Source organism: Candoia aspera, chromosome 6 (assembly GCF_035149785.1).
Source record: "Candoia aspera isolate rCanAsp1 chromosome 6, rCanAsp1.hap2, whole genome shotgun sequence".
Lineage (NCBI taxonomy): Eukaryota > Metazoa > Chordata > Lepidosauria > Squamata > Boidae > Candoia > Candoia aspera.
Genome location: NC_086158.1, coordinates 77,495,620 through 77,522,989, shown reverse-complemented (window position 1 = coordinate 77,522,989; position 27,370 = coordinate 77,495,620). Strand labels below are relative to the sequence as shown.

General features: G+C 36.6%; 1 protein-coding gene across 1 annotated transcript in view; it reads left to right on the top strand.

Annotated features, from left to right (window-relative positions):
• Positions 1 to 27,370, top strand: part of PCDH15 (protocadherin related 15) — a 357,851-nt gene that overhangs the window by 136,652 nt on the left and 193,829 nt on the right. Inside the window, exons 8-11 of the mRNA XM_063307469.1 lie at positions 4,204 to 4,312; positions 11,364 to 11,476; positions 19,864 to 20,070; positions 26,413 to 26,547. Of these exons, the coding sequence (XP_063163539.1) occupies positions 4,204 to 4,312; positions 11,364 to 11,476; positions 19,864 to 20,070; positions 26,413 to 26,547 (564 nt within the window). The remainder of the gene's footprint in view (positions 1 to 4,203; positions 4,313 to 11,363; positions 11,477 to 19,863; positions 20,071 to 26,412; positions 26,548 to 27,370) is intronic.

Genomic DNA, 27,370 nt, shown 5'->3' with positions numbered 1-27,370 from the left:
TGTTGTGATAGAACTTTGAAGTCTGCTAAATTATAGCATACATACTCCAATGTGGCACCTGTAAGTAAACGTTTCACAGTTTATCTTTCTGTCACATTACGTGACAAGTATATAATGCCAAATTAAAGAGAAGCCTGCTATGTATAATTGCTTGTTTTTCTCTACTTCTATTTTTTGAAATTTATAGCTCATTTTGCATACATGCTTTGAATAACAGCAATATATTTCCAGGGGGGAAAAATGCAGATAAAGCTCATTTTCTCCTGGTTTGAAATTTTTTTCTTAAGAATGTTTCTTTCTGTACAGCATTAATTGATTGCAGCCTATATCAAATCAAATCACATCACATCTATTACAACACTGGGATTACAGTTAAATTGGTTTTGGATTTAGAGCTTGTATTTTTTAAAAAAATATTTCCTATGTTCCACCTGGTAAAATATGGTACTAGGCAATACAAATCTTGGGAAGAAGAGCTTCACAATGAACATATGTACAAAGCACCTTTGTTTCTATTACACATTGGGAAAATAGTGAAGCAAAATGGCTGTTCTCACACACATGTGCAAGACTACCAGGAATGGTTTATAAAGCAGGCTTGCAAGCTATGGCCTCTTTAATTATTCCCAAAGAACACTGCATTGCCAAGTGGTTCTTTCACAGGGATGTATAACCTACCAGCATAGTGACCATACATTCTTTGTTATAACGGACAGTCCTTTATTTCAAACAGCTGTCCTTTAGATTTATTTATTTTTCAAAAACTCACTTTTGTCCTTTATTTTGGTTATTTAACTTTTACCATACAAATGGTACCACTTAATGCACAGTCTGATTGCAGAAGTCCTTTTTATTACTTGCTTCTTATAACTTCATAGCTTTTTATGGTTTTTAGATATTTTTATAAGAATATGTGTTTTTGTAAGGGTTTTTTTTTCGTTTTGCTCTTGAATTTCCTTTGTAGAGCAATTTTTTTTATCCTTAAGAACTTCTTTCAGATTTACCTCTTTTTCAGGTTTGTCCTTTATCTTTTCCAAGAAAATATGGTCACCATACCTATCAGTGAATTGCATTTCTAAAAGAAAGTCTATTTTCCCATTAATGACCTTACCCTGTGATTTTTGAAGAGCTATCTTTGCATAGATGTCAGGAATAGAGCAGCTTTGAGTGCATATGCAGTTCCTGAGGTCTTTATTGTCCAAATAAAGGTGGTCATATCTCCACGTATGATCTGGTTTTAATTTTTTGGGGTGGGTGGATGGGTGGGGGGGAATGAGTTAAACAGTACCATGAAATCTGTTTTGTATAATAGTTGAGCAGATTTCCTCAGCATTTAGCTGATAGCTGTCATCAGTGGTACAGTCATCAGAGGCAAAAGGAAAAGAAGGGCAGAGCAGAAGGACTGCATGGGCTCATTGGTTGTTTATTTCCTAGGAAGCATGATGGGGACTAAGGTCATGATTGATGTGTTAGGATTCTTTGTTTTCCAAGGACTGGACACACCAAAGTGTCCAAAGAGAACTGTATACAATGCTTTATAGCGCACACCTTCCTGAACAATAGGCTGTTGCCCTGGGTTAACTCCACCCTCCTAGGCTTTACAAGTGGATGTAGTTATATAAATAAGTCTTTGATGCTCAGTCCTTACAAGAGGTAAAAGTCTTAAAGTTTGTAAAGTGGCATATCGCCTTTGCCTCCCTCCGACAGTTCTTGCATTTGTTGGGATTAGGTGCTGCCTCAGCATGGTTTTCTGATTGCTGCAGAGCTCCAGGCCAAGCTCGAAGCTCTGCTCTTAAGCAGTGTTGCTTTCAAGCACTCCAGCTGAGCTCCCAAGCCAAGCTCCAGGCAAGAATTGCACCAAGATGGGCTGCTTAACTTAGCTTGTGGTCCTGGCAGCTTACATGCAGTCTTCTTGCTTGCCTGTAATGTTGAAATTGCCCAGATGTCGCTTCCTGCTTCCTTGTCCACTTGCTTTCTCCTTCTTATCTCCTTTTCTCCTGCCCTCCATCCCACACACGTTGTTAGTTTTCCCTTTTCTAGACTAAGGTCATGAGTGGGGTAAAGTTGCCAATGGACATCAAGTTGCCAGTGGACATCTTTGTTTTCCAGGACTGAACACACCACAGTGTAAAAGTGCTGTGGCTCAGCTAGCCAGATAGCTAGATGTGGCCAAATGACTAGTAGGGATACCAGCGTGGATGCTGATGAGTGAGTCTATGCCAGCCAGTCCATTTCTCGCAGCAAACTGGGGTGCAGGGGGGAATGAATGAGCCCATGCCTTCTCAGATTTCTGACTTTGTAAATTTATATGTCCCTTTGGGGGAAGGGATAAGTTGAGCATCACCTTGCGGAAGTGAGGGTAGGAAGCATTTCTGCCTGGCTGCAGCTGCTTTTGTGTTTTCAGCATTACTTTTCCTAAGCACAGAGAGCAATCTTAGCTTCCCTCCTCTCTTCCTCACTAGGTGTCTCAGAAGCTTCTCCATAACTTCCTGCAGGGGTATGGGACATGTAGCATGACAACCAAATAAATTTAACAGCTGAATCCTGAGGTTAATGACATATTTCACAAGTTCTTCCCAGCAAACAGATTGGACAATACTTAGAGCCTTCCTCTCCAAATGTTAAACTGTTCAAAATGGCTTTGTGATTGTGATCTGCATTCATTCAGCACTGGTTTATTCTCATTCATCTTTTCAGTGAACAGATACATCTTTACTATTAATTTGATGTTGAAAGTCAAGTTAACTACACCCGTTGCTGCATATAATCCTGAGCCACTCTTGATTGAGTGACTGCAGTGATTGACTTGATTCCATGGATACTGAAGTACAGTAGGTCTTTGCCACACCAAAGGATACCCTGGCTAGCTAAGAAGAACAGACTTTTGTTCAGTAGGCTAGATGGTACACTGACAATATTCCTACACTACCCCAGTCACCCAGAGAGAGTTGAAAACACTCAAAATTGGCAGACAATAAAATGAAACCTCTGGCTAGTGAGGCAAAACTTCTATGGACTATGGCCACATCATCTATGGCCTTCCAGCCCTCACCTGCTGCATCACAGATTGACCTGAAGAACAGAGCTGGAAGAGTGGAGTCCTTGGTACTCTCCAAGCTTGGTTGTTTGCTTGCAGACATTTCATTACCTGACTAGGTAACATCATCAGTGTGAATGAGTGTGGGGCTTGCTCCCTGTAGCTTGCCCTGCCAGTGTTGGTGGTGTGGTTTTCTCCTTGGTAGTTCCTTGATTAGGGTATTGTTCTCTGCTTGATTGTTTGTCTGGTGTTAATCCCTTCTTAGCTGGAAGAGATTAACTGACCCTGCCTGTTTCAGCCAAATCTCATGTCATGAATCTCTTCCTCACAGTTCCTCAGATCACCACAATTACATCCCTGAAAGACCTGAAATGGTTGCCAGTTCATTCAAAATAAGTGTTAGGTTTAGCCTTGAATGCCTTTAGCGTCTGAGTACCTAAAGGACCATTTATCTCAATATGAATCTGTTCTCAAGTTAAGATTTGGAGGAGGGGCATTTTTGAAGACTCCCTCTTCTTGCAGAAGATTTCTTGTCAGTTTCATGGATGGGGTCTGGATTTGTAGAATGTTCCCCATTAATAATATAAGCAGCCTTCAATGTTTGCTTCCAGAAACTCTGAAGATGCATCTCTTCTAGTCAATGTTTTCAATTGTTTTAATTTGTTTCAATTCTTATTTAATCATGGCTTGATTACTGTTTTACATGTTTGTTATTATATTCTGTTTTTTTATTATTATTATTAATTTGTGTTATCAGCTACTGATAATAGGTGGGCTGTACTCCAAATAAATGAATAAATAGAATATTACATCTTATATCTAATAAACTCTGTCTCCTTTCAGAGGGAATAAAATATACCTAAATAATGCCCTTGAACCTTTTTGTTGTTTAGAGAAATGGGAAACTCAAAACATTATGATGGAAACATCTTCCATTATGTACTTATGTACTATAGGCAGAGAACCTATAGATCTGGACAACTCCTGAAATTGCACTTTTAACTATATTTTGGTTCATACTTAGTTCTTCAAGCTGATATGTTTATGCAACAATATTACTTGTATTTATAACTGTAACCTTTCAATGTACTCAGCATCATGGGTTACTATTAAATAAAATCCTCTGTGTAAGAATACCACTATAACACATCTAATTTTCATTCCAGGCACGGGTAAACCCAATCAATGTTACACCACCAATACAAGCTATAGATCAGGACCGCAACATCCAGCCTGCTTCTGATCGCCCAGGAATTCTCTATTCCATCTTAGTTGGTTAGTATTTGAAAATTTCACTGTCTTTCACAAAGACTGCATTAGGAGGAGGCAGGCAAAGGTTAAGTGGGGAGTAGAAAACTAATAATGGATTCATGCTGAGTCTAATGTGTGATATGGGGTATTGTTCTAGGCAAATACTTTTTTGTATGGTTTCTTACTGTGGTTGTTTGTTCTGAATTATGAAGATTTAGTCCCTTCCTTTCTCCTTTTGTTGATAATAAAGCAAGTGGATTAGAGGAATCCAATTAATTGCTTATCCATAGATATAGATTCTGCTGTTCCTTCTGGTGTGTTGCATTAGTAAAAGAAAAATAATAGACTTAAACAGGTAAAAATATATAGACAGGAAGGGAGGGAGGGAGGGAGGAATCAGTGTGATTTTCACATTGAGACACCAGTGGCAATATGCATGAAAACTAAGGTGGTTTTTTTCTCTGAAAGAGTATCTCTCTTACATTCAACTCTGTCAGACAAGACTATCTTGTCTTCTGATTATCATTCAACTCTTCACCTTACATTCAACTCTTCAGTTGCCACTTTTCTTCTGAGTAGTAGGTTATAAATCATCATAGGCCATCATAGCACAATAAACTATTGCAAAAGATCCCAGGATCACTAATGGTATCTCCAGTTAAATGAAGCAGATTGCAGGTGATGAAAAAACTTGAAGGACCTCTGTGAATCTGAATAGGCAACCCTGGGTTGAAGAAACTAATAATATGGGCTGATAGAAGGCAGCTATTTTATTCCTCATTGTGCCGTTAAATATCACCTTATTAATGTTACATTTAGTGGTAATCTCTTCTCAATTTCTTGGGCAGCCAAGCACATATTTGCCTTACATTTGTTTCTCAGTGCATTATTGTGTTACAATTTCATGGTAAGTAATCATTGCAATTAGCAATGCTTAGATAATCAACAGTGGCACTTGTGCAATTTTAGCTGCTTGATTCAAAATAATGCTCAAGACTGAAAATGCACTGCAAAGATTCAAAGGATGGACCTTTGAAGACTTGAACTTCAAGTCATGTGTAGGGGTGAGGACTTAATAAGTAAAGAAATAAATTAAGAATGCTGTTTTAACACTGTAGCTGCTGTGACACATACCTCTTTTACCAAAGCAGTGCTTGATTAAGCTGTCTCATAGGGTTAAAACAAACCACTAAATGGAATAAAATGCATTCCTGTTTTAATTATTCAGCTCCTAAGGTATAATCTGGTTTTCCTGTTGTATATGAGTTGAGATGATCAAATCTCCAATGACTTAATTTCCAGAGATAATCAGGAGTTAATTTCTGTTTGAATTTAAGATGGGTCATTTAATGATGCTGTATCTTAATCTGAATTGGTTTATGGAAAAAGTAGATGGGGGTGTTTTGCTAGCAATTGCACAACCATCTCCAAACATACAATTACAGGCAGAAGTTATCCAATGAAGTTGTAACAAAATATAACAAAAGTAGCTTGCTGCAGTGGAATCAAAATAGAGAATTTGACACTGTATCTAAATAGAGGATGAAACAGGGTCTCAACAGATGTTGTGGGATGCTATTAGATCCCAACTATCATGCCAAGGATTTTATAGTATAAATCCAAACTTCATCAACCCAAGAACAAAATAAAAACATACCACCCTTAATAACTGGGATAAATAAAGTTTCCACATTGTAGATTATTTATTCTCTGAACCCTATTTTCTAGAGCCACAAAGAATCTCATGACATTTTAGAAACATATTTGCTATGCCATAATGCTTTTGTGAATCATAGTTTATTTTATCAGAAAGATGGAATATTTCTCCCCTCTGGTGAAGCAAACAATAATCCACAAAAACCTATGCTCTACTGCTTTTATGAAGTCTTAAAGATGCTGCAAGATTCTTTGCTCTTTGGTTTCCAATCATAAGATAATTTCTTTACCAATATGAAGTAGGTGTCCTGAATCATTAGATTTTATGCCCCCAATATTCAGGAGTCCCATCAAATATGATGCCAAGCACTATCCAGAACCAATTCCTTGCTCTGTGCTCTGTCCCAGGGCCCGACATTTACAGCAAGCTATTTCAGATGCTTTGACGATGTGTTGCTAAATCTAAACTTTCCAAAGTCTAGAATCAACTGATAGAAGTCCCAGCTACTGATTTTCACAGGGTTTTTTTTACCAGCTGAAGTGGCATCGCAGCAGCACTCCATCTTAGCAGATTTCAGCTAAATAAGGTTCTAACATACAGTAGATCTCTAAAACAGTTTCTCTGTCCCCCAAAAGTTTATAGACAGTTACAGCCTCTCTTTTACCCACTAAACAATTCATATAACTATATGCCTAAGTAATTCAGATGCAATTTTGCAATTATTTTACTCTTCCTGAATATCCAGTTGACCTGTAAAATATATTTACTTTCTGTTTAAACACCTTCAGAATTTACATCCCTTTTTTCTATTTATTAGTTAAATTCCTTTTGCTGTTCAGCTGTCTTTGATTGCTACAATATTGCCATGTTTGGGTAAGAGTAAAGATAGTAAAATAGAGAAGCATAGAGAGTTGATTATATTACAGCTGGATTTATAGAGCAGGGACGTTTCAGACTTCTCAGTCCATTTGATGAACTAATTATAAGTTGGTTTACTAGGTGAAACACCTGTTTTCACATTTCATTTAACATATGGTTAATTCAGCAGTTACAGAACCCTCCATCGAGAGCAACCTGTGGAAGAAATAAATTTGATTTTTGCTGTATCCATTGTGACACTGCTCCAAATGGCAACTGCGTCCGATCACCACAGCTATGTAGTATTGCTGATGAGAAGCGCTACCCAGCAGCTTTAGTTTAAAGGGAAAAAAATTGAAAGTTTTAAAAAAATTCTTTCAACATTTAGTAATGACTGTGTAATGTAGAGCATGAGGAAAAACACCACAGAAAATATCAAAAATCAAAGTGTAACAATATTTGAAGATATTCATAATTAACGTGAAAGGTGAAAATGAATATGTGAACTGTCTTATACCCATATAGCTCTCTATTATATACTGTGATTGATAGCAACTATGCAGGGACCCAGGCAGCAGTCTTTGTTACCTCATTGTGCAAACTATAACTCCTGTAATGTTCTTCATAAAAAGCATTCAGTTTAATCTTTCTCTCGTATCCGTTGCAGGCTTGTGATATGCCATAGGAGCATTCTGATATGCTCTTAACTTGACTATCCTTTCTCAGCTCATGTCATTTTTTACTGACTGATCTCAGTAATGTTTCAAATAATACTGTTTTCTGAATTTTTCCAAGTACCCATATATAGCTCTTTCTTTCTTTTCATGGAGGGTAGGGTTCAGAATTGCCTTTTTGTCTAACAGCCAAAGCTTAAACATGTTTCTTTGGAAGGCAAGTTTGTGGAGGGGTGCAATTTATTACTATGGCTCTAAGTCCATGTAAGATGGAAGCAAATCCTCTTGTACACTAGCACTTTCTTTCCCCTGGTTTCCCAGGCAACTCTACTGTCTGTGATTTCAGGGAATTGCCCTGGTATGTCTGGGATGTGTCCCAGTGGGAAGCATAGGCAGATTTTAGTCTTGCATTGATGAAATATGCTCAGGTGAGATCATTGCTTGGGGAGACTCATGCCTTAAGTCATGGAGGTATTGATACTATACTGAGTCCCTGTTATTCAGCTGATATTATCAAATAGGGGCCCTTTAATGGGATACCAGGAAGAGGATCATTTAATGAATCAGTTTTTTAGCTAGAGTCTCCTTCTTCTTAGTGCTTGCTTGTAGGCAGCCCTCTAAAGCTCACAGTCTTCAAGAGGTCCGAGGAGGCATAATTTGACCTATAAAGGGTAAGAATCAGCAGTTTCTGAGTCAGGGAAATTGGTTGTTGTTCAAAGTTGGGCTTACAATAGAGCAGTGTTTCTCAACTTTCAAGATGTGTGGACTTCAACTCCCAGAATTCCCCAGCCAGCCGTTCCAGCTTCTTATTTATCATCTATCACAATTTTGAAATTTTGTAAAGCTTTCACTTTAGCCAGGCTGGACACACTGCCCTCAACAGTCCTTTTTGGACATTTCAAGGGTACTCCTATGCACCTTCAGCTATGTCCATGTGGAGATGGCTCAGTAGAAACCCTAAGCCATATGTTGTTACATTGTTCCCTATATTCTAGACAGATCCTTATATATCCATTATTGAAGAAATTTCCAGGCAGGGAGAGTGATTTCTATCTAATGCTACTTCTTTCGGACAAGGAGCCGAAAATATTCTCCCAAGTTGCCCAGTTTTGTGCTACCATCTGCACAATATGCCGCACCATCACTTAGATTTAGATCTTCTTAACATAGTATTTTATTTCAATTCATTTTAGTGTTTTCATTCTTAATTAATTTGGATAGTAGTATATTAATTGATTTTGTTTATATATATAGTGTGTGTGTGTATGTATTAATGTAAGATTGTTGCTATTGTATAGTTTTATTGTGTCTGGCCTTAGGGCTGTAACAAAGTATGTATGTATGTATGAAGTCACCGTGGTTGAGAAACCCTGCAATAGAGGATGGCAGATAGCAAATCTTAGACAGATGGGAATAAATTTAAGATATAAAATAAACTACATCTGTAAATAATAGGGTTTTATCCTAATGTGACTACTAGTTGTTCATACAACTATGAACAAATGTTATAACAATCAAACTGTATAAATTAATTTTGCCATGATGTTCATCTAAATTGAAATAGTTGTTTGTCAGAGAAATACCACAAGATAAAAAAGGAGTAGTTTAAAAATATAGTTATACCATACTACAGTATGAACAGTATGTCTACATTAACACTGACTTTTCTTTTTAAAAACAAAACAAAACTTAGACTGACTTATACGTATGGCTTGAGCAATTCCAATACCGTTAAATTTTTAGGATAAAATGTGCCCAGTTGAGTCAGTGTTTCAGAAGGCCGCTCCATCACCTTTTTCCCCTGACTGAATCCATGTAACTGTTCTATATAACAGACTTTTTAGTATAATCAAAAATAAAATTATAAAATGCACAAAATTACCTTCTTTTCCTCCTTTTTCTTTAGAAACTAGTCAACTTCCCCTCCGTAATAGATCAAAGCTAATGTTTTCCTTTTCCCTCCCCCCTCTTTTCTTTTTTCTTTTTTTACAATATTCTATTAGACCAAGACAACCCGACTTGCACCCAAGATTTCCATGGTTAAGGTGGAAATGGAAAAGCCCCAGGAGACTTTCCAGTCCCATTCCTGCCTTAATTCTCCCCTGCTAAAAAATGGGTGGTAGCCACTTGCAATGGTGTCACCATATCACCAGATGGCCTCTTCTGTGCCTGCAGAAAATCAGGAGATAGAGGTGTGCCCTTGGACCCTCAGCTCTTGCCTACCCTGCCATATATTGTACCTTCCAGAGCCCTGAAAGCATTTTCTGAAGTCTGGCTTTGAGTATTCCCACATGTGAATAGCAGTGACTACTTGGAAAACCTCCTGAAAACAGGAGCATCAAAATCCTCCCCAGACACACATACTGGGTGCCTCCTTTGTTATTTTTGCAGCAGCAGAATCAGACCTTTTTATTCCCTCTTGCCTCCTTTTTTTTTTTTTTTACCTTTCTGCAACTTTATTGCCTTTTTAACCAGTATTTTCTCTGTAATATTCTTTTAATCTTCTATGTGCATGCACAGGGCTTCTTCCAAACCCTGCTACTTTTCACAGATTGCTAGTTTAATTATCAGTTCAATATTGACATTTAGATTTATATTGGCTTTATTTGCCCACTTGCATGGGATGGAATTGTAGAAGGTCTTCAAAACTGTTAGTGAGAGCCTAGTAAATCTTTTAATTAATTAATTAATTGATTGATTAGGAGCAGGCACAGGGATATAGTTTCATTGAGCACCCCATGAACCGTGTACAATGTCAAATGCTTGCTTAGCAATCCTATCACAACAATCTCTGCTTATCATTTTGCAACTTGAAAAGAGAAAACAATGTCTTGTAATGACTACCATTTCGAATGAGGAGTCCCCGGCTTCAAAATGCAGCCATAAAAGTAGCTGTACAAGCCCATGCGGTGGAAGAGGTATTTATCTGCTTTGTGCATGATCTCCAGGCACATATTGCCAGCACAGCAATTGTTAACACTTGTAAGTGTTACTTTGTTGGGAGAGATGGGCTGTGCAGTTGAAAAGTAATACTGGTGGGAAAATCGAAACTTGTTTCCCAAGGGAACATTGCAAATGGTTATATTGCAAATAGATGTTATATTTAGTTATGTTTGTATTTGGAGTTGTTATCTATATATTTTTTCACAAACAGAAAGATATGCACACAGAGCAATAACATCTTTTCTGCAGTTATCTTGTTCCAACTTCAAGATACAGGAAATGCTATTGCCATTCTTGATTGTAAAGGATTGACCACAATGTGGCTACAAGGATAAATTTTCAGGAAAAATTCAGAAATGTCAGATCAGAAGTTCAGCAACCTCTGAACAGTCAGAAATTGTTCATCCTTGGCCTTACCAGATCTCCTTGCAGGGTATCTTATAAGACTAAACCAATCAAATATAAATATATGTAACTATATTAAATATAACCAGCAGCAAATAAATTAGTGGAGCACATGAGTAACTATTTAGAATTTTCCTAAAAAATCAATATAATATATCCAGGTGAGGTTAGGGAAGATTCCTGACTTGAAACTCTGGAGGGACAGTGTCTACCAATGCAAAATTATTATTATTGTTATTATTATTTTCAATTATCTTTCTCTAAATCTGCTTCCTATAGCTCAGTACAGAAGCTAATGATCAGATATATTTTGCTATTTATATTGGTAACTGAGGCATCTGATATTAAAATTTATGATCAAGGTACATTATTACTTGTATGCAAATTGTCCAAAATGCATCCTTCATTCTTTTTTTATGCAACAGAATTTGATTGCTTTATAGACAAATGACATGAATATGATTTAAATGAAGCTGTGATTCTCCAGAGTGATTTATTTTTTTTGGCCTTAATTATCAATTTTATTGTCTTTTTCTAGGGACTCCTGAGGATTATTCCCAATATTTCAGTATGAATGTTACCACCGCTGTAATCAGCCTCCTAAAGCCAATAAACAGGGACTTCCATCAGAAATTTGATTTGGTTATTAAGGTAAATTCACTGATTTCTAATTTCTGTACATTTCTACTTTGATAAATAGTGGAATCTATGGAAAACTGTCAGCTTATAATGAAATATTTTCAAAGAAGTGTGGCTTCTTAAATATATTAACTTAAAGTTCATCATCAATTTAATGTCAAAGTGTAAGAAACTAATATACATCACTATAACAACTGTTCTGATTAAAATGCTCCATGGGAAGAAAGTTACATATTTTATAATTAAGGAGACCCAGTTCCAGATTTTTAACATGCAATGAGTATTATGGCTCATACTTCTACATGTTATGCTCAGTCAGAATGAATTCTTTTCTACTGATTTACTCCCAAGTTCAGAATTTTAACCTAAGTCATACTTTTTCTAAGCTGTGCTTCAAGTGTGTCTTGTGAAATGTAGAATTTAAAATATCTTACAAAAATAGTGTTAAATTATTACTTGCCATATTGGGCGCTCCTGATTCACCCAGAATCAAGTGCTTTTTAATTTAATTTTACTTTAATACTCTACTTTTGAGGCCTCCTGATTCTGCAACGATCCTGGGCAGCTTGCGAGTATGTAAAATTTAAAAATAACACATACACTTTTGAACCGTTTGAGTGAAGACAAAGTTATAACCTCGTCTCTTTTATTCCTGATCAAGACCATTATTTTTCCAGGACATATATTTGTGGGAAAACAGCTTCTTGGCTTTGTGGAACACAGATTAAAACTCCCCACCCACACTGGTCCTGGTGCAAAGTGATCTTTCCCGATAGTGTTTACCAATCTCCTTGGATGGACAGTCAAGATTAAAATCTCTTCCTCCTAGTGATTAGGATTTGGGTGGGCAAACAACGGTTTTAACCTCAACCCTAATGCTAATCTTGATCAGGATCACATCTGAGGAACAGGCTTTTATTTAGTTTTCTCCAATGACTCTTGAATAGAGACAATCACCAGAAACAAAAGATTATACTTAAAACTATACCCAGAAAAAGAAAGTAAATTTAGTGCAGTTCTTAGCTATTTTTTAAATTACTCCTTTAGAGAACAGATGACCCTTGAATCAGCTATTAACTCTGTGCCAATTTGTTCCCTGGAAAATGCAAATTTCAGCTTTATTCAGAAGCTAGGGGACAATCTTAGTTTTCTTTTTCTCCACCATGTGAGCACATAGCTTCTTGCTTGTCTTCTTCCTACCTGCAATTTCCGAAAGAACAAAAGCTTTTCTGGCTAAAAAAGAAGAGGTTGTGAAGGGTTCTTCCTTTTGCTCCATGCTAAAAGAAGCATTTCCTCAGAATAATCCTGCTTGAGACAAGGAATGTGTATTCCTTGCTGGGAAGCAGCTGCCAATCTTGTGAATGTTGGGTGGCATTGCCACAGTCACTTTGACTGTTTTATTATCAAGTACAGTTTCCTTAGCCATCAATGAACAGATTGCAGGATTAATATTTCTAAAAACAGGCTAGTACTGGTGTTAGAAATAAGGCTTCATATAATATTCTGATTATTAACAATGGGGCATTTCAGGACCAGTGGACCCAAGATATAAAAGTTTTAAGGAAAGGTTTTAAACATTTCCTTCATGAGATTTCTGGTGTCAATATTGTTTCCCAGAAAACTGGAAAACGTATGCATGACAGACATGCAGGCCTGAAAAGTATAACCTCTCCCAAAATATGCTTTCTAACTAAACAAGCAAAGTGATAGTGTTAGACTTGTATCCATCACCCAATTTCCATTCAAAACCCACTGAAAAACTTCATTATCCCATTGGTTTTTTTTGGGGGGGGGATGGGAATGGCTTTAAAATAGATTGTACTGTAATGGCTTTTGGAGAATCCAAGCCTTCCTAACCAATGGTGCTTTTTGACAAGACTCAGAAATCTAACTTATTTATAACAAGAAGTTGGATTTATAAGCAGCCCAAGGTGACATGGATAATTCCACAAGGAATCACCTTCTGATGTCAAACATCACTGCTAATAGGAATAACTGTTACCTGATTCATTTTTAGAATAGATGAAATTAATATATTTACTGGAGCAAGTAATTGTGATCACTACAAAATGTCAAACCCATATTCATTTCAGGAAACATAGAACATAAATAAGTGACAGCCTGTCGTGTATTGTGGCCATTAGAATATGTGAAATGTGAATTTTACACACTAGCACAATTATATAGTATTTACAGATACAGTACACCTATAGACAATACAAACACACTCATACATAAAAGCTGCTAATTCCACACCTAATTAAATATCCTAGTCATTCTGATCCGGTTTATTTAAAACTATTTAAATTCTCAGATTCAAATGACTCTGTTTCCTTAATTGTGGCCAAATTCTGCCATGTAATATATAAGATATACAGCAGTTTGATTGATGAATTGGTTTACCGAACTAGCTGATCAATATCAATTTTATGTATCCAAGTGTTTTTTTATGGACTGGGCATTCTGTTCTGTTCTCTACTACAAAATAAACTATTCTGTTTGGTTAGCATACATGCACGTATCTGGTAAAAAGTTACAGTATTTGATGGCAATTATTCAGATTTTATTATTATTATTATTATTCTAAGTTTTTCATCCTAGTACTCTGTAATTTTCATATTCTTCTTTGGATGCTCCAAATACAAATATTGGAATTGACACAAATGGTTCCATATAAGTTTCATGTTCCCATTCAATTTGGCAAAGGTCTATTCATTTGTATTGAAACAATTGGTACTAGGATAAACAGTAATATAGTTATATACAAATTTTGAAAAATCCATTATAGTTCTCTGTGGTCATATTCTAGTGGCTTTATAACTGGCTATATTATTAATAGACTTTTTTACAGGCATTATTAGATTCAAATTACTGTGATTAGCGTGCAGCTGAGTGGATAATAAGCAAGGGTATCAATCTGTAAGACTAATAATTGCCACATGCTTTAGGCACATCAGTGCTTCATTTAGCAGAACAGTGTTGAAAGATACTAGAAAGATATGGCAAATTATCCTCTACAGATTTATGTTTTACAATGTGTAACTCAGCAGAATACCTTGGTTTAGACTTGAATACATACTTTTTTTTTTTCAAAAATTCAACTAAGACCAACCTGAAAAAGATTTGTGTAATAATAGTTGGGTTCACACATCACACCAAAGCCAAAATCAAAACCAAACAAGCAACATTATGGCTTAGCATGTCTGAACCTAGTAAGAGTTACCAACACTTTTCCATGATCACCCTTCTTGTAGTTAGCGCTAGAGAGTCCTGTTCTCTCCCATATGTAAAGTATTTGCTCTTTATCTTTTCAGCTGAGAGAGAAGAAAACTTCCCTGTCCCTATCAATATTCTGCTCTAAAATCTCACTTTTTAGGGGTGCAAAAAAGTTAACAAGAATAAGAAAACATACTTATTAGGCAAAACCTACCATCACCTTCCCATGGGGCTAATGCAGGATTAGACTGCTTTCCTTTCTGACTCACTAATCAAGTATTTTCCCCTTCTCTAAGTCTCAGAAAAACTTAAGGTAAGGTTCCTAGGAAGTCCTTAAGGCCAGAAGAAGATAAAGTATATGTTTGCTTAGACTGTCTTTGCTATTTCTCCATGCAGTGTTTTCTCACCCAGCTATCTCAGCACTAGCCTGAAAGAAGCAGATACTTTATGATGTGTGAGACAGTAGCAACTATTCTGAGCATTTTCCTTTATTGGAGTCAAAATAGTAAAGCTTCCCTTGAGTTCAGTTCAACTTCTGGTGATTACATGGCCCTATCCATCTAGTTTTTATGTCAACAACAATCTGGAAGTAATTTGCCATTGTATTCTTCCAGGATATGATTTTTTTTTTCAGCTTCTCCATTTAACCTACCGTCTTAAAATTTCTTCTGATCTCCCAATCACTAACCAGGTTTGCCCTGCACTAATTGTGCTCAGACAAGGTTAACAAGGAATTGCCACCTGCTAGGTTTGTTGAAATAGTGTGCTAAATATTTCAGGTAGCCTTAATTGCATTATCCAAACCAGCCTGCAGCATTCATTTACAGCCAAGAAAACAAACAAATAGATTGTTGAACGAATCAAATAGAGTTCTCATTTGAGGCACAAATGACAAGGCTCAAATTATCCTACTTTGGACACATTATGCAAAGACTCTCTGGAGAAGGTGAGGAAGGAGAAGAGGACAACCAACAGCAAGGTAGATGGACTGAGTTATGGTAGCAATGAGGGCACCATTGGAAGACCTGAAAGACCAGGTTAGGGACAGATTGTTTTGGAGAAAATCTGTCTATGTGGTCACTAGGAGTCAAAACTGACTTGCTGGCACATAATCAAAGAGTCATCTGTTAATATGTTCAGATTCAGGACCATTCTCCAGTATGAGTTGTAACTCATTACTAATATGTTTGAGTGGCTTGAACTGTAAGCTGTAGGTGATGACTAGTGCTGTTCTGTTGTTTTCTTTTTGTGGTCTGTCTTTTAATAGGTCCTCCCTTGGAATTCATGTGGCTCTATTGATTTGTATATTGATCTTGTTAGATAGGTAATTCCATGTTCTGAATGCCTGGCTTAATTCCATCAGTAGAGCATCTCTGTGAAGTAGGTCAGAACAAATGTGTTTGTAATGTAAAACCAGGCTATAGATGATAGATTTGATGGTGTATTCTGATAGGAAGCTGGAAGCATGTAAGCTATGCCTGATGTTCTGTAGATATCCTGATATGGTGTTATGCATCCATTATGTAGCTCTAGCATGATATCAAAGGAATGAACTTCTTCTGTAGATGGTCAAGGCTAAGTCTGATGATGGGATGGAAGTTGTTGAGATCTTGATGAAATTTTACAAGAGATTCTTTTCCATGTGTTCAGATGATGAAAACATAATAAATCTCAAGTAAAGGAAGGTTTTCATGGGGTAAGTATTATAAAAGTGTTGTTCTAGGACAGCCATGAAGATACTGGCATATTTTGCAGCAATGCATGTGCCTATAGCTGTGTCACTGATTTGGAGGTAAAGTACTTATGGAAGATTACAAGATCACGTAGTTTAGTGGCAAGACATGCTGTGTTGACAACAGTGTCCAAATGTCTTAAAGACCATACTGAAGGAGGGGGAAATGTCCTTGGTAGCTAAAATGATGTTAGGGAGGTTGTTACTGGATTTCAGTCTTTATAGGACTTCTTAGGACTATACACAATGGACACAGAAAAGGATGTTGGGGGGGTAGGGGAAAAGAGAATGGGTAGTCCCACTGCATTTGACTGGCCCTGACCACTGATTACTATAGCCTTACCCATCAGTGGCCCTGACCACTGATTACTATAGCCTTACCCATGTGATTTTCATAAGGAATTTTCCCCACCCCCAAGAAAGAAGACTTTGATAGAAAAAAACTGGTTTGTAGACTAGCTTGAAGTATCAACAAATATATCTGGATTTATTTTTGTATGATTTCCTTCTGCAAATGCAGTTTAGCATTAGGATAGACTGGACAGTCATGTTGCTTATTCAGACAGAATATTAGGAACTTGATATCCATCCACCACTATTCTTATCAGTGTGTGTTAGTAAAAGTATAGGGACAGAAAGGGAGGAAAGAATTAAAAATAGAATTTCAATAAATCTACCTCTTACACAATTGTTGTTTAATGTGTGTACTTTTTAATATTGAAAATTAATGGTTATCTTTTGAATGCATGAAGATTTTTATTACATAATTTAAACTGTGTTGTAGTGAGGTAATCTGTAACTTTTTCTTAACTTTCCAAGAGTACATTTATTATTTTGATGTGTGTTGCTGTGATAAATAGTGCTGTAGGAAAACTTTAAATTGGACATCTGTTGCATGCTCCTCCCTCAAGATCCAATTATGACCAGAGAGATCTCCTCTGAAGTTTGGGCTCAGTCTTAATTGTATCCATTTAATCTTGCTCCCATAGCTAAGCAAAGATAATTTGCTGCCTGAAGTGAACAATAAGATCATACATACTCCATTTTGCAGGTGAAACCAACAGCTGGATTTTACTCTCCACAAACCATCTGCTATGCAGAGCTCCACATCCCAGCAGAAAACTCTTTTTCTCACCACTGTCTGCTACTTGAGGAGCATGTCCCACCCTACCTAATATAAAATCAGTCCTATTTGCCACAGTAGCCAAATGTTGTGGCCAACTAGTAGTTTTCTGGATTTCTGCAGCTGATTTGGCACTCGACTGGTCACTGCTGCTTTCTCTTTGTTTTCTAGACAAGCAGCTAGACAAGGGAAAATATTGATGCTAAGTATTCCAGTCAAGTCTCCATTAGGCATGAACACTAACATGAACATAGTGTAGTGATAGCCAGCATACTGGAAATCAGGGGCAACATCATTCCTACGATGCTCAGCTTGTCTCACTGTTGTTCTGTATTCCCACAGGGGCAGCAAAACTAACCTAGACATGTCTAGTTCTTAAATCCTCTCATCTGTTTTCTGCATCGCCTGGACATTTTACTGGTCTGGGGAAATGTTTTCTTCTTCTTTTTAATCTATTTAAAAACTACCAAGCCAAATAGGGGAGATGGTAATTTCACTTTAAAAAAAAAGAAAGAAAAATCCCAGTACATTTACAGCAATGTCAGTTCCTCTGCAGAGATGCTTCCCTCTATTCTCTAGCACCCTCCAAAATTGCCAAGTGAATTAAAACCCCTCCAGAACGATGACAGTTTGTGGAGAGCTAGATTTTGCTTGCTACCATTAATCTCACTGTGGAATGCTTGCATTGTGGACAAAACTGCCAAATCCATTGATGCTATCTGTGCTCTATTGAGTAATTTCAAAATCAAGTGAGGACCAGCTTCAGATTTCACCATCTCCCCAATATATATTTTACTGATACCTCCGTTATAGAACTGAGACAAATATTACCTTGAAAAAATGTAGGAGGACCAAATATTCACATTCAGTGTGCTCTTTGTATGTTCTTGTTCTTACACTGACCTCTTCTGAGTAAATTTATTCATTCACTTTTAGGTAAAAGGCAAGGTAATAGTTCATCATCATAACAGTTCATAAAAGTTCTGGACTCTGGAGCTAATTTTTCCTATACTTATATCTTTTATATCTGTACATGCATTATCAAAGGGAATGGTGTTCCTTTTCCACCAGAAAAAGAGATGCTGACTTTCAAGAAGAAAGCAACTGGCTTTTGCTTTTATTGTTTTGATACTTTCCAAAACTGAGATTATGATCCAGAAAAAAAAATCAGTTGTTTACTTATAAACAAAACAAAAAGTTGAGCAAATGCATACATAATTCCTTTGTTTAGAAATGCTTAATTTTATTTATTTATTTGATTGATTTCTATAGCCGCCCATCTCAGCGAGTGACTCTGGGCGGCTTACAACAATAAGCAAAACAATAAGACAAAACAATAAGTTTTGTCTGGCTTCTGGTAATCTTTTTTTCCAAAAGTGTTGTTTTTTTAAATTGCTGTAATTAATGGAATGTATGCAGAATGAGAGCTTTTAAATTGCAATAGCTCTAAAAAGTTTGCACGCACATCCACACAAACCTACCTGATTGATTGATTGATTGACTGATTATGTGTATGTGCCATCAAATCATTGTTGATTGTTAGTGACCATGCAGATGTTTTCTCCAGAAGGATCTGTTCCCAACCTTGTCCTTCAGGTCTTGCAGTGGTGCACCCATCGCCACTGTAACTGAGTCCCTCCGCTTTGCTGTTTGTGATCCTCTTCTTCCTCATTCCACTTTTCCCAGCCTTATGGACTTCTCAAGAGAGCCAGTTCTTTGCAAAATTTGTCCAAAATATGGTAATTTGAGCCTGGTCACTTGGGCATTAAGTAAGAACTCTGAATTTTGTTCTATGATCTATTTGTTTGTTTTATTGGTGATCAATTATATTCTCAGGAGTCTTCTTCATCACCAAAGTTCAAAAGTGTTAATATTCTTTTATACTGCTTCTTTTCAACTTTCACTTCCAGAGACTATCACAGGGAAAATATTTTCCTGCGTGTACACTTACCTACATGTTTGTTAATGAGCTGTGTAGTTTTGTGACTTTAATATGACTGTCTTGAGTGTAATGTTTCCTTTTATGAGTTAATGAAGGACTTCATTTGAGAGCTAAATTATTTCCCTTTCCATGATGATGCCAGACATTCAGAAAGAAAAGTCTATATAGTTTGTGACTTGCTTCTGATTTTGCATTACACCAATATGTGATGGGATGTTGCCATCTAGGTTTGCTGCAGAATCTAGCTGCAATTAGAAAGAAGCACAAATAAGCCAGGAAAATGCATCTCCACTCTAATTTTCTGTTGAGAAAATACAAAACTCAAACCAATTGATGTTAAAAATGGCAGCAGAAATCTATACTATATTAACTTTTTGCTTTTGCAGGCTGAACAAAACAATGGCCACCCTCTTCCAGCATTTGCTAATCTGCATATTGAAGTTTTGGATGAAAACAATCAGAAACCTTTCTTCACCGAATCAACATACAAAGGCTTTATTTCAGAATCTTCCCCTGTTGGTACAACTATTTCTGATAACCAGAACCTGACATCTCCACTGCAGATCATAGCTTTAGATAATGACGTTGAGGAGGTTTGTATTTGATTATATACATTGTATTTTCTGGGCTATGCCACAGCTGTTCCCAAATGTTAGATTCTGTTGTAATTTAATATCTGCGCCACACTTAACATGAAAACGGAGAAACTAAGTTTCAGAACTTTGAGAACCATTTATCAACAGCTTATCCTTCTATTACATTTCTCATGTTAATCAGTAAAATAGTTTCCTTAGTGGCTTCAGCAATTGAAGTGATTTTAGCCGATGTTAGAATAAAAATAATATGGATTATGGCTCCAATTAGTTTTAATTGGGCCTAATAAGTTCAAGCCACTAAACAAATTTGTGCAGAAAGAAAGAGCAAAGTTTAATGGAAAGCCTGATTAAACATTAGAAGAAATACCTGAGGAAGTTTGGTAACTCCATCCAAGATGTATTTATATTTTTTATATATTTATATTTATTTATATATATATATATATATATATGGGGGGGAAATGAAACGGTTTCTACTCTGTAGTGAATAAAAATGAAAATCTCTATGAATTCAAGACAGATCATGATTTCAGGCATACAAACAGTTGGAGCATAATTACTTGCTATAATTTCAAAAGTTATGAAGAAGGCATATTTACAGATAGTCCTTGCTTAACGACCACAATTGGGACCAGAATTTTGATTGCTAAGCAAAGCAGTCATTAAATCAATCCAACCTGACTTTACAGCCTTTTTTTTTGCGGTGGTTGTTAAGCAAATCGCTACAGGCATTAAGCAAACCACGTGGTTGTTAAGCAAGTCACACGGTTCCCCATTGATTTTGCTTGCCAGAAGCTGGCCGAGAAGGTTGCAAATGGTGATCATGTGACTATGGGACACTGCGACAGTCATAAATGCGAACCAGTTGCCAAGCATCCAAATTGTGATCATGTGACCATAGGGATGCTGCAACAGTTGTAAGTGTGAGAACCGATTGTAAGTCAGTTTTTTTCAGCACCGTCATAAGCCCGAACCATCACTAAACGAATGGTTGTTAAGGGAGGACTACTACCCCAAAGAAAGATAAACCTTTATTTAAGATGGCTCTTCCCCAAATAGAAGATAGGAAAAAATATAGATAATCAAAGCTTTCCACCTTGTCAGTCAAAGGTTGCCAAATCCACCTGAAACTAATTCTGGGGATTTCTTCCCCAGCAATAAATGTGTCCTGTCACACACACTCACACCCCTACCTGTCAGAAGCCACATGCCATATACGATACCGCATTTATCCCCATTTATAAAATTAATTGACCACCCAGTGTATTCTAACCATTCTGCCTCACATATGAGAACTGCTTCCACAGCAAGAAACACAGATATATCCTCACACATAGTTACACTCCCTTCCCTTCTATCAGCAGAAACAACAAAAAAGATAGGGAAAAAACTAAGAAAGAGATGGGAGGAGGGATAACTGTGCTAGGAGAAGAGGGGAGAGAAAAAGGACGATGAGATAACAGAACAGAGAAGGAAAGAAAAGCAATGGAAACTGTGTTTAGGAGTTAGAAAAATGTTAAAATTCAGCACGCACAGCTAATCTTCAAAAACGCTGATGCCTTTCAGCAGCCTACGGTGTCTTCTATTCTTCTTAGCCAGATTACCTCTTAAGTCTCAGGAAATGAGACTTAAGGGTGAGGGGAGAACTCCTCTTCCTATTGGTAAATATGATATATCTTTTCCTTCAGTAATGAGAAAAGCTACTTTTCTCATGTTTTAATCCCTAATTGATCTGCAGACTGTCTTCATTGCTCTTTTCTGCTTTGTGTGTATCTTTTTAGATTAGCATACATCTCTTCTTTAAAGTTACTCTATTCTGCTTCAGCGCTGCCCAACTCCAATCAACTCTGTGTGGCTCACAGCATAAGAACAAAACAACAATATGCAATCAAAAAAGCATATAACAGTAACAAGATGGCAAATCCGGTCAACAACACAAACATATCAAACACCCCCAGTAGGCTCCAAGCACTGTAGCCTAAAGACTTTTATATCTCTTCCCCCCCAAAACACACACACACAAATATACCCTTTGTAATGTTCCATCAATTCTTACATTGGTCTCTCTTTTTTTAGAATGTGCATTTCCATACTTGACAGTGAAAAGTTACACTTGGTGAAATAAGTTCTATCATTTGTATCTAACTAGACAAGCTTGGAGTTATAAACTAAATATCAGTTCTGGAAATGTATATAGCTGTTTAAACAAACTAAAACAAATCCTAATTATTTTCTTTTAAAAACTGTATAAACAGTTATATCCTGAATGTCATTTAGGATTTAAATTTGGGAAAATGTTGTTCAGCAGCATCTTGCAATGCATCAGGAAAAAAATTGTTGGCTGGAAAAACAAAATAAAGCCTAATGCAAGCAGACTTTCATAGCTTGGTAATATCCATGTTTAAAAAAAATTGCAACACAAGAGACACAACTCAAAAGTTGGACACTTTCAAGCCTGATATAATTTGACTGGGGATTTATGCATGAGTATAAACCTTTCTGCTGAAATGTAAAGGACCCAGATCATGGCCCATGTTAACATGTCATTTTTGGCATTTTCATCCCCATTTGATTGGTTTAAAAAAAAAGAATGTTGAATATTACACTCTTCAGAAACATTAATACTGACTGCTATCAAATACTGCAGTTGTCTAAATCAGAGTACTATTACTTTCCTCCATGTAGATTCATTCTTCCAAATCATACAATATGATCCTAAGACAGTATAGGGAGTAGATGTTAAGAGTATGTAGTTTGGCTGTTTTCCCAGATGCCTTATCTGATTTAGCTCAAATTCCTAGTAAATTGCTTGTTTTGCGAGACCCAGCTCTGCAGCAGATTTTAATTTGCTGTACAATTTGATAGTTTAGATAATGTAGATAATGCTGAATAATTTGGTGATCCATATGACCAGGATATATATAGTAGTATTCAAGGAAGAAGGAAGGAAGGAAAACTATTCTTCCTGGATGGAGTTTAACTTCTCTTGATTATTTTGATCTGGAATCTGGACACGGTCTCAGAATCATACCTATTTCAGAACTTTAGGTATAGGGACTATAGAAATAAGGATAATCAGTGTGCAAGTTTTATAAAACAGTAGCATTTTGAGGAGAAGAAATCTCCTTATCCCTTTCTAACCTCACAAAGTTATCACAGAAGGCCTCTGAAGATTCCATCCCATCCCCACCTGGTTGATTTCCATAAGTCACTTAGTACTAGAAAATCTCTACTGTACAGCTACTTAAAGCTTAAATACAGGCAGAAACTCTGGCTGCTTTGCAACTATCACTGCCACAGATTAGATACTAAAATCCTTGTAGTGAATGTTGATCACCTAATTTTCTGTCTTACTTCAATAGATTATTTTACTGGATACTGTGTATTATATAGAAAAGTACTTCTATTTAGTCTTTTTATTCGTTTATTTTTGCTTTTTTAGCTTCCATCAGGTGCCATTCCTGTGGGTATTTTAAGTGTATTAACACCTTCTTTTTGCTGTGTTACCTTTTACCCCTTGAGGGTTTTTTTACTAATTTTCTTTCTGAGGAAATCATTCTTTTTTTCCCCCAAATATCATAATGTTGAATTTATGTCCAAACCAGTTTTATATAACCAACTTATATAATAGTGTTTGAAAGCATCACAATGAGTATGTACTTTGTGCTTTCTTTGAAAACTACCCATTGTTAAAGCAAGTTTCATCATTTGGTTTTGAACCTAAAAGTAGATTTGACACTATACTCATTTACTACTTTTATAATATTGTCTTCTTCAGGGTTCATAACAATAATTTGTTCTCTACTTTCAGAAATGAAAAGCCAAAGCTTTCATTTTCCTACACAACAAATACAAATCCAGCTTGTCATATTAATACTTACTTATTGTTTTACTTATTAAACAAATCTATATGGCTGCCCATCTACCAAAGAATTCTGGGCAGCAGGCAAAGATTAAATAGAATGAACAAAATCAATTTAAAGAAATACATGCTTCCTTTAGATTTACTTAATATGCTTATGAGTGAGTAAGACCCACTTAATACAGTAAGAACAATCTCTATGACAAACAGTAGAAACATGAGTAAATATTTTTCTGGATTGTTTCTTATGTCTGTGTTTCTACATCTTATCTCTAAACTAAACTCCTTTGACCAAAATGCATGGATTACTTCACTTTTTCTCATCTTTCTCATCAAGTTATGTTTTATTAGGTTGTTTTCATATATTGTACTCTTCTACTTTCTGTGTATATATAGCAGTCTTTTCTGTGCTACTGCTTGACCTCAAGCTTAATGTGTAAGAGAGTCAGTGGAAGAAAAATCTCAACCTATCAAGAATAAAAAATACTTGTAGTTCATTCCCTGACTGCTGTTTCTCTTCCAAATGATCGCAGTGGTGTGGTTATACTCCTGAAGTATATGTCTGCCCCTACGAAGGCTACCAGATCTGGACTGTAAAAACACAGATAACCACTATACAGCGCAAAAGAAAGTTTTATACAGGTAGTCCTCACTTAACAACCATTCATTTAGTGACAGTTCAGACTTACAATGGTGTTGGAAAAAACAACTTATGACTGGTTCTCACACTTATGACTGTCGCAGCATCCCCACAGTCACGTGATCATGATTTGGGCGCTTGACAACTGGTTTGCGTTTATGATCATTGCAGTGACCTGTGGTCATCTGATTGCCATTTTCAACCTTCCCAGCCAGCTTCTGGCAAACAAAATCAATGGGGAACTGTGTGATTTGCTTAATGACCACGTGGTTCACTTAATGCCCATGGTGATTCACTTAACAACTGCCGCAAGAAAGATCGTAAAATTGGGTTGGGTTTTCTTAATGACCGCTTTGCTTTGCAACTGTAATTCTGGTCCCAATTGTGGCCGTTAAGCGAGGACTACCTGTATCTCTCTTTGCTGCCATCTAGTGATTGTGACAGGTTTTACAGCCCAGTTTTAGGAGCAGTAACTATTATTTCTTTCAGATGTTTCTAAGATCTCAAGTTTCTAATTAGTCAACAGAAGGGCTGTTAGATGAACTGACATGCTAAACATCTTCACAATAATATTGCGAAATGTTTCCATAATTAACTATTACTACATGGATAGAGAAAAAAAATCATTGCAGTAGTTTTGGAAAGGGGAAGTCCTGATGCTATGGTTTTTTGGTCTGAAAACTGATGGTATTAAATCAGTCCTTTATTTCTCTGCACAGCTGGCTCACTGCCTAGGAGCCCAATGGCTTTCTGTTAACACAGCATCCTTTACAAGAATGGAGAAATACTATTTAACCCCAGGGGCACTGTCCTCTGCTACTTCTGTGGTGCACAGGGTTATCTTATTTATTCAGAAGTCTAGAGTTACCACTCTGCACAAAACTGGAACAAATCAGGTCAAGAATGAAATTCAGGAATACAGAGCAAAACATGTACCATTTCTCCAGAGTGTCTGATTTGCCTATTTTTAATTGTTTCGTGTTACATCATCTTTGATTATAGTGTTACAATATGTATTGTCAGGCTATGCTACATTGAGGGCACATTGTCAGGCGCTTCTTCAATGTTTTTAACAATTCTGTGGTGATTGTTCACACATGAGAAAATCAAAAGAAATACAGGGTTCCATCACTCTGCCAGTCTTGTACTCTCTATCTCCAGAGGATGTGGGCCCTTTTTCTGATTTTTTTAAAAGATTATTCATTGCCGTAAAAATTAACCTCTCAGTCTTTTGTTTTATATCACAAAATTCACAGCTCCAAACCAACTGCCAAAATTTCAAAGCTGTTGTGCTTTCCGACTGCATTAAGCATCCTGGCAGTTTTCTCAAGACCTTCAATGAAGGCTGGTTGTTTGGAATCAGAAATTATCCTTTTTCTATTGCTGTGTTAAAATTCAGGTTGTTGAGAACTGGCTTTTGTAGTAAATATGTTATCAACAAGCCAAATTATTTTGCTGTGGTCTGAGGTTTTTGTTCATCTGGCAGGTGTCTGGAGTCTTTACCCTCCCATTGCTTTTTAAGTTAGTTATAGAAATAATTGTTAAATACCTAATTGCCCTAAACCTGCTATAATCAGAGTCTTAATTACTGAAGAAAATAATGAAGGTTTCTCTCTCAAATTTTGGTTAAAAGCAGTGAAGTGGGAATAGGTCTTACTTCCCAATATCTCTCTCCAATTCAAAAGAGAAATTGTTATTCCAGCAATTTATGTTGATTACATTTTTCTCCTGAATGTCATTGTTAATCCAGATATCTAGTGCTATCATTAAAATAGTCTTTCTGTATATTGTTGTTATCCCTTTGAGAATGCAATTTTCATTTTGTTTCACTTTGAAGACAAAGGACCCACTGCTCCATCTGTTTCTAAATGACTACAATACATTTTTCACGGTGACTCAGACTGGAATAACCCGCTACCTCACCTTACTTCAACCAGTTGACAGAGAGCTTCAGCAGTTGTACACATTTTCGGTAAGCAATGGGATTTAAGAGTTTTGTGAGAACCATACTGGTCATCTTTTCATCTACAGCAAAAGCTTGACCATTGACATTTCTGTTGGCAGAGATCTTAAGAAAACTGTTAGGATTTCACAGAATTGTATAAGCTATTGAACATAAAATAATTAAATGGTCTGGGCTTGCACAACATGTTAAATAGCAATGCTCTAAGGAAGGTTAAAACTAACACAGCTGTGTAATTATACAAATACAGCTGATGGGTCTCTAGTTGACCTCTAGTTTTGTGTAAATTCAGCCATACAGTTGGAAGGTTACGATTAGAGGTAAGGTTAGATTTGTCCAACTCGTCGAACGTCCTGAGAATCCCTTGAAGTGATATCTGTCCATCCATCCATCCATCCATCCATCCATCCATCCATCCACAGAATCCCCAACAGATGACCATAAAACATTAGATAGTTCTTGGCTCTTGGGGAAACAATTAAACCTTGGGCCTGTTACATATGTTTGACACCCTGGTTTCAGATAAGGTCCTCTTCAGTCCTTCAATTTGTCCTAAAAGCTGCTGCTGCTGCTGCTACTGTTGTTATTATTATTATTATTTACATTACTGGTTATCTTTATCACCTGTTTGTTAACAATATAGATACAAAGACTATGCAACATCTTGTCCTGCACAAGTGATAGGTGTTTTTTTTTTTTTTCCCCCAGGAATTTTCTGGTCATTATATGCAGCCTTTCATATGTCAGACCAAGGTTTTTCAAACTGTGTTCCTCTGAACCTTATCATTCCTTGAAAATTTGTTGTAAGAAATTAAGGGCAAAGAAAAAAAAT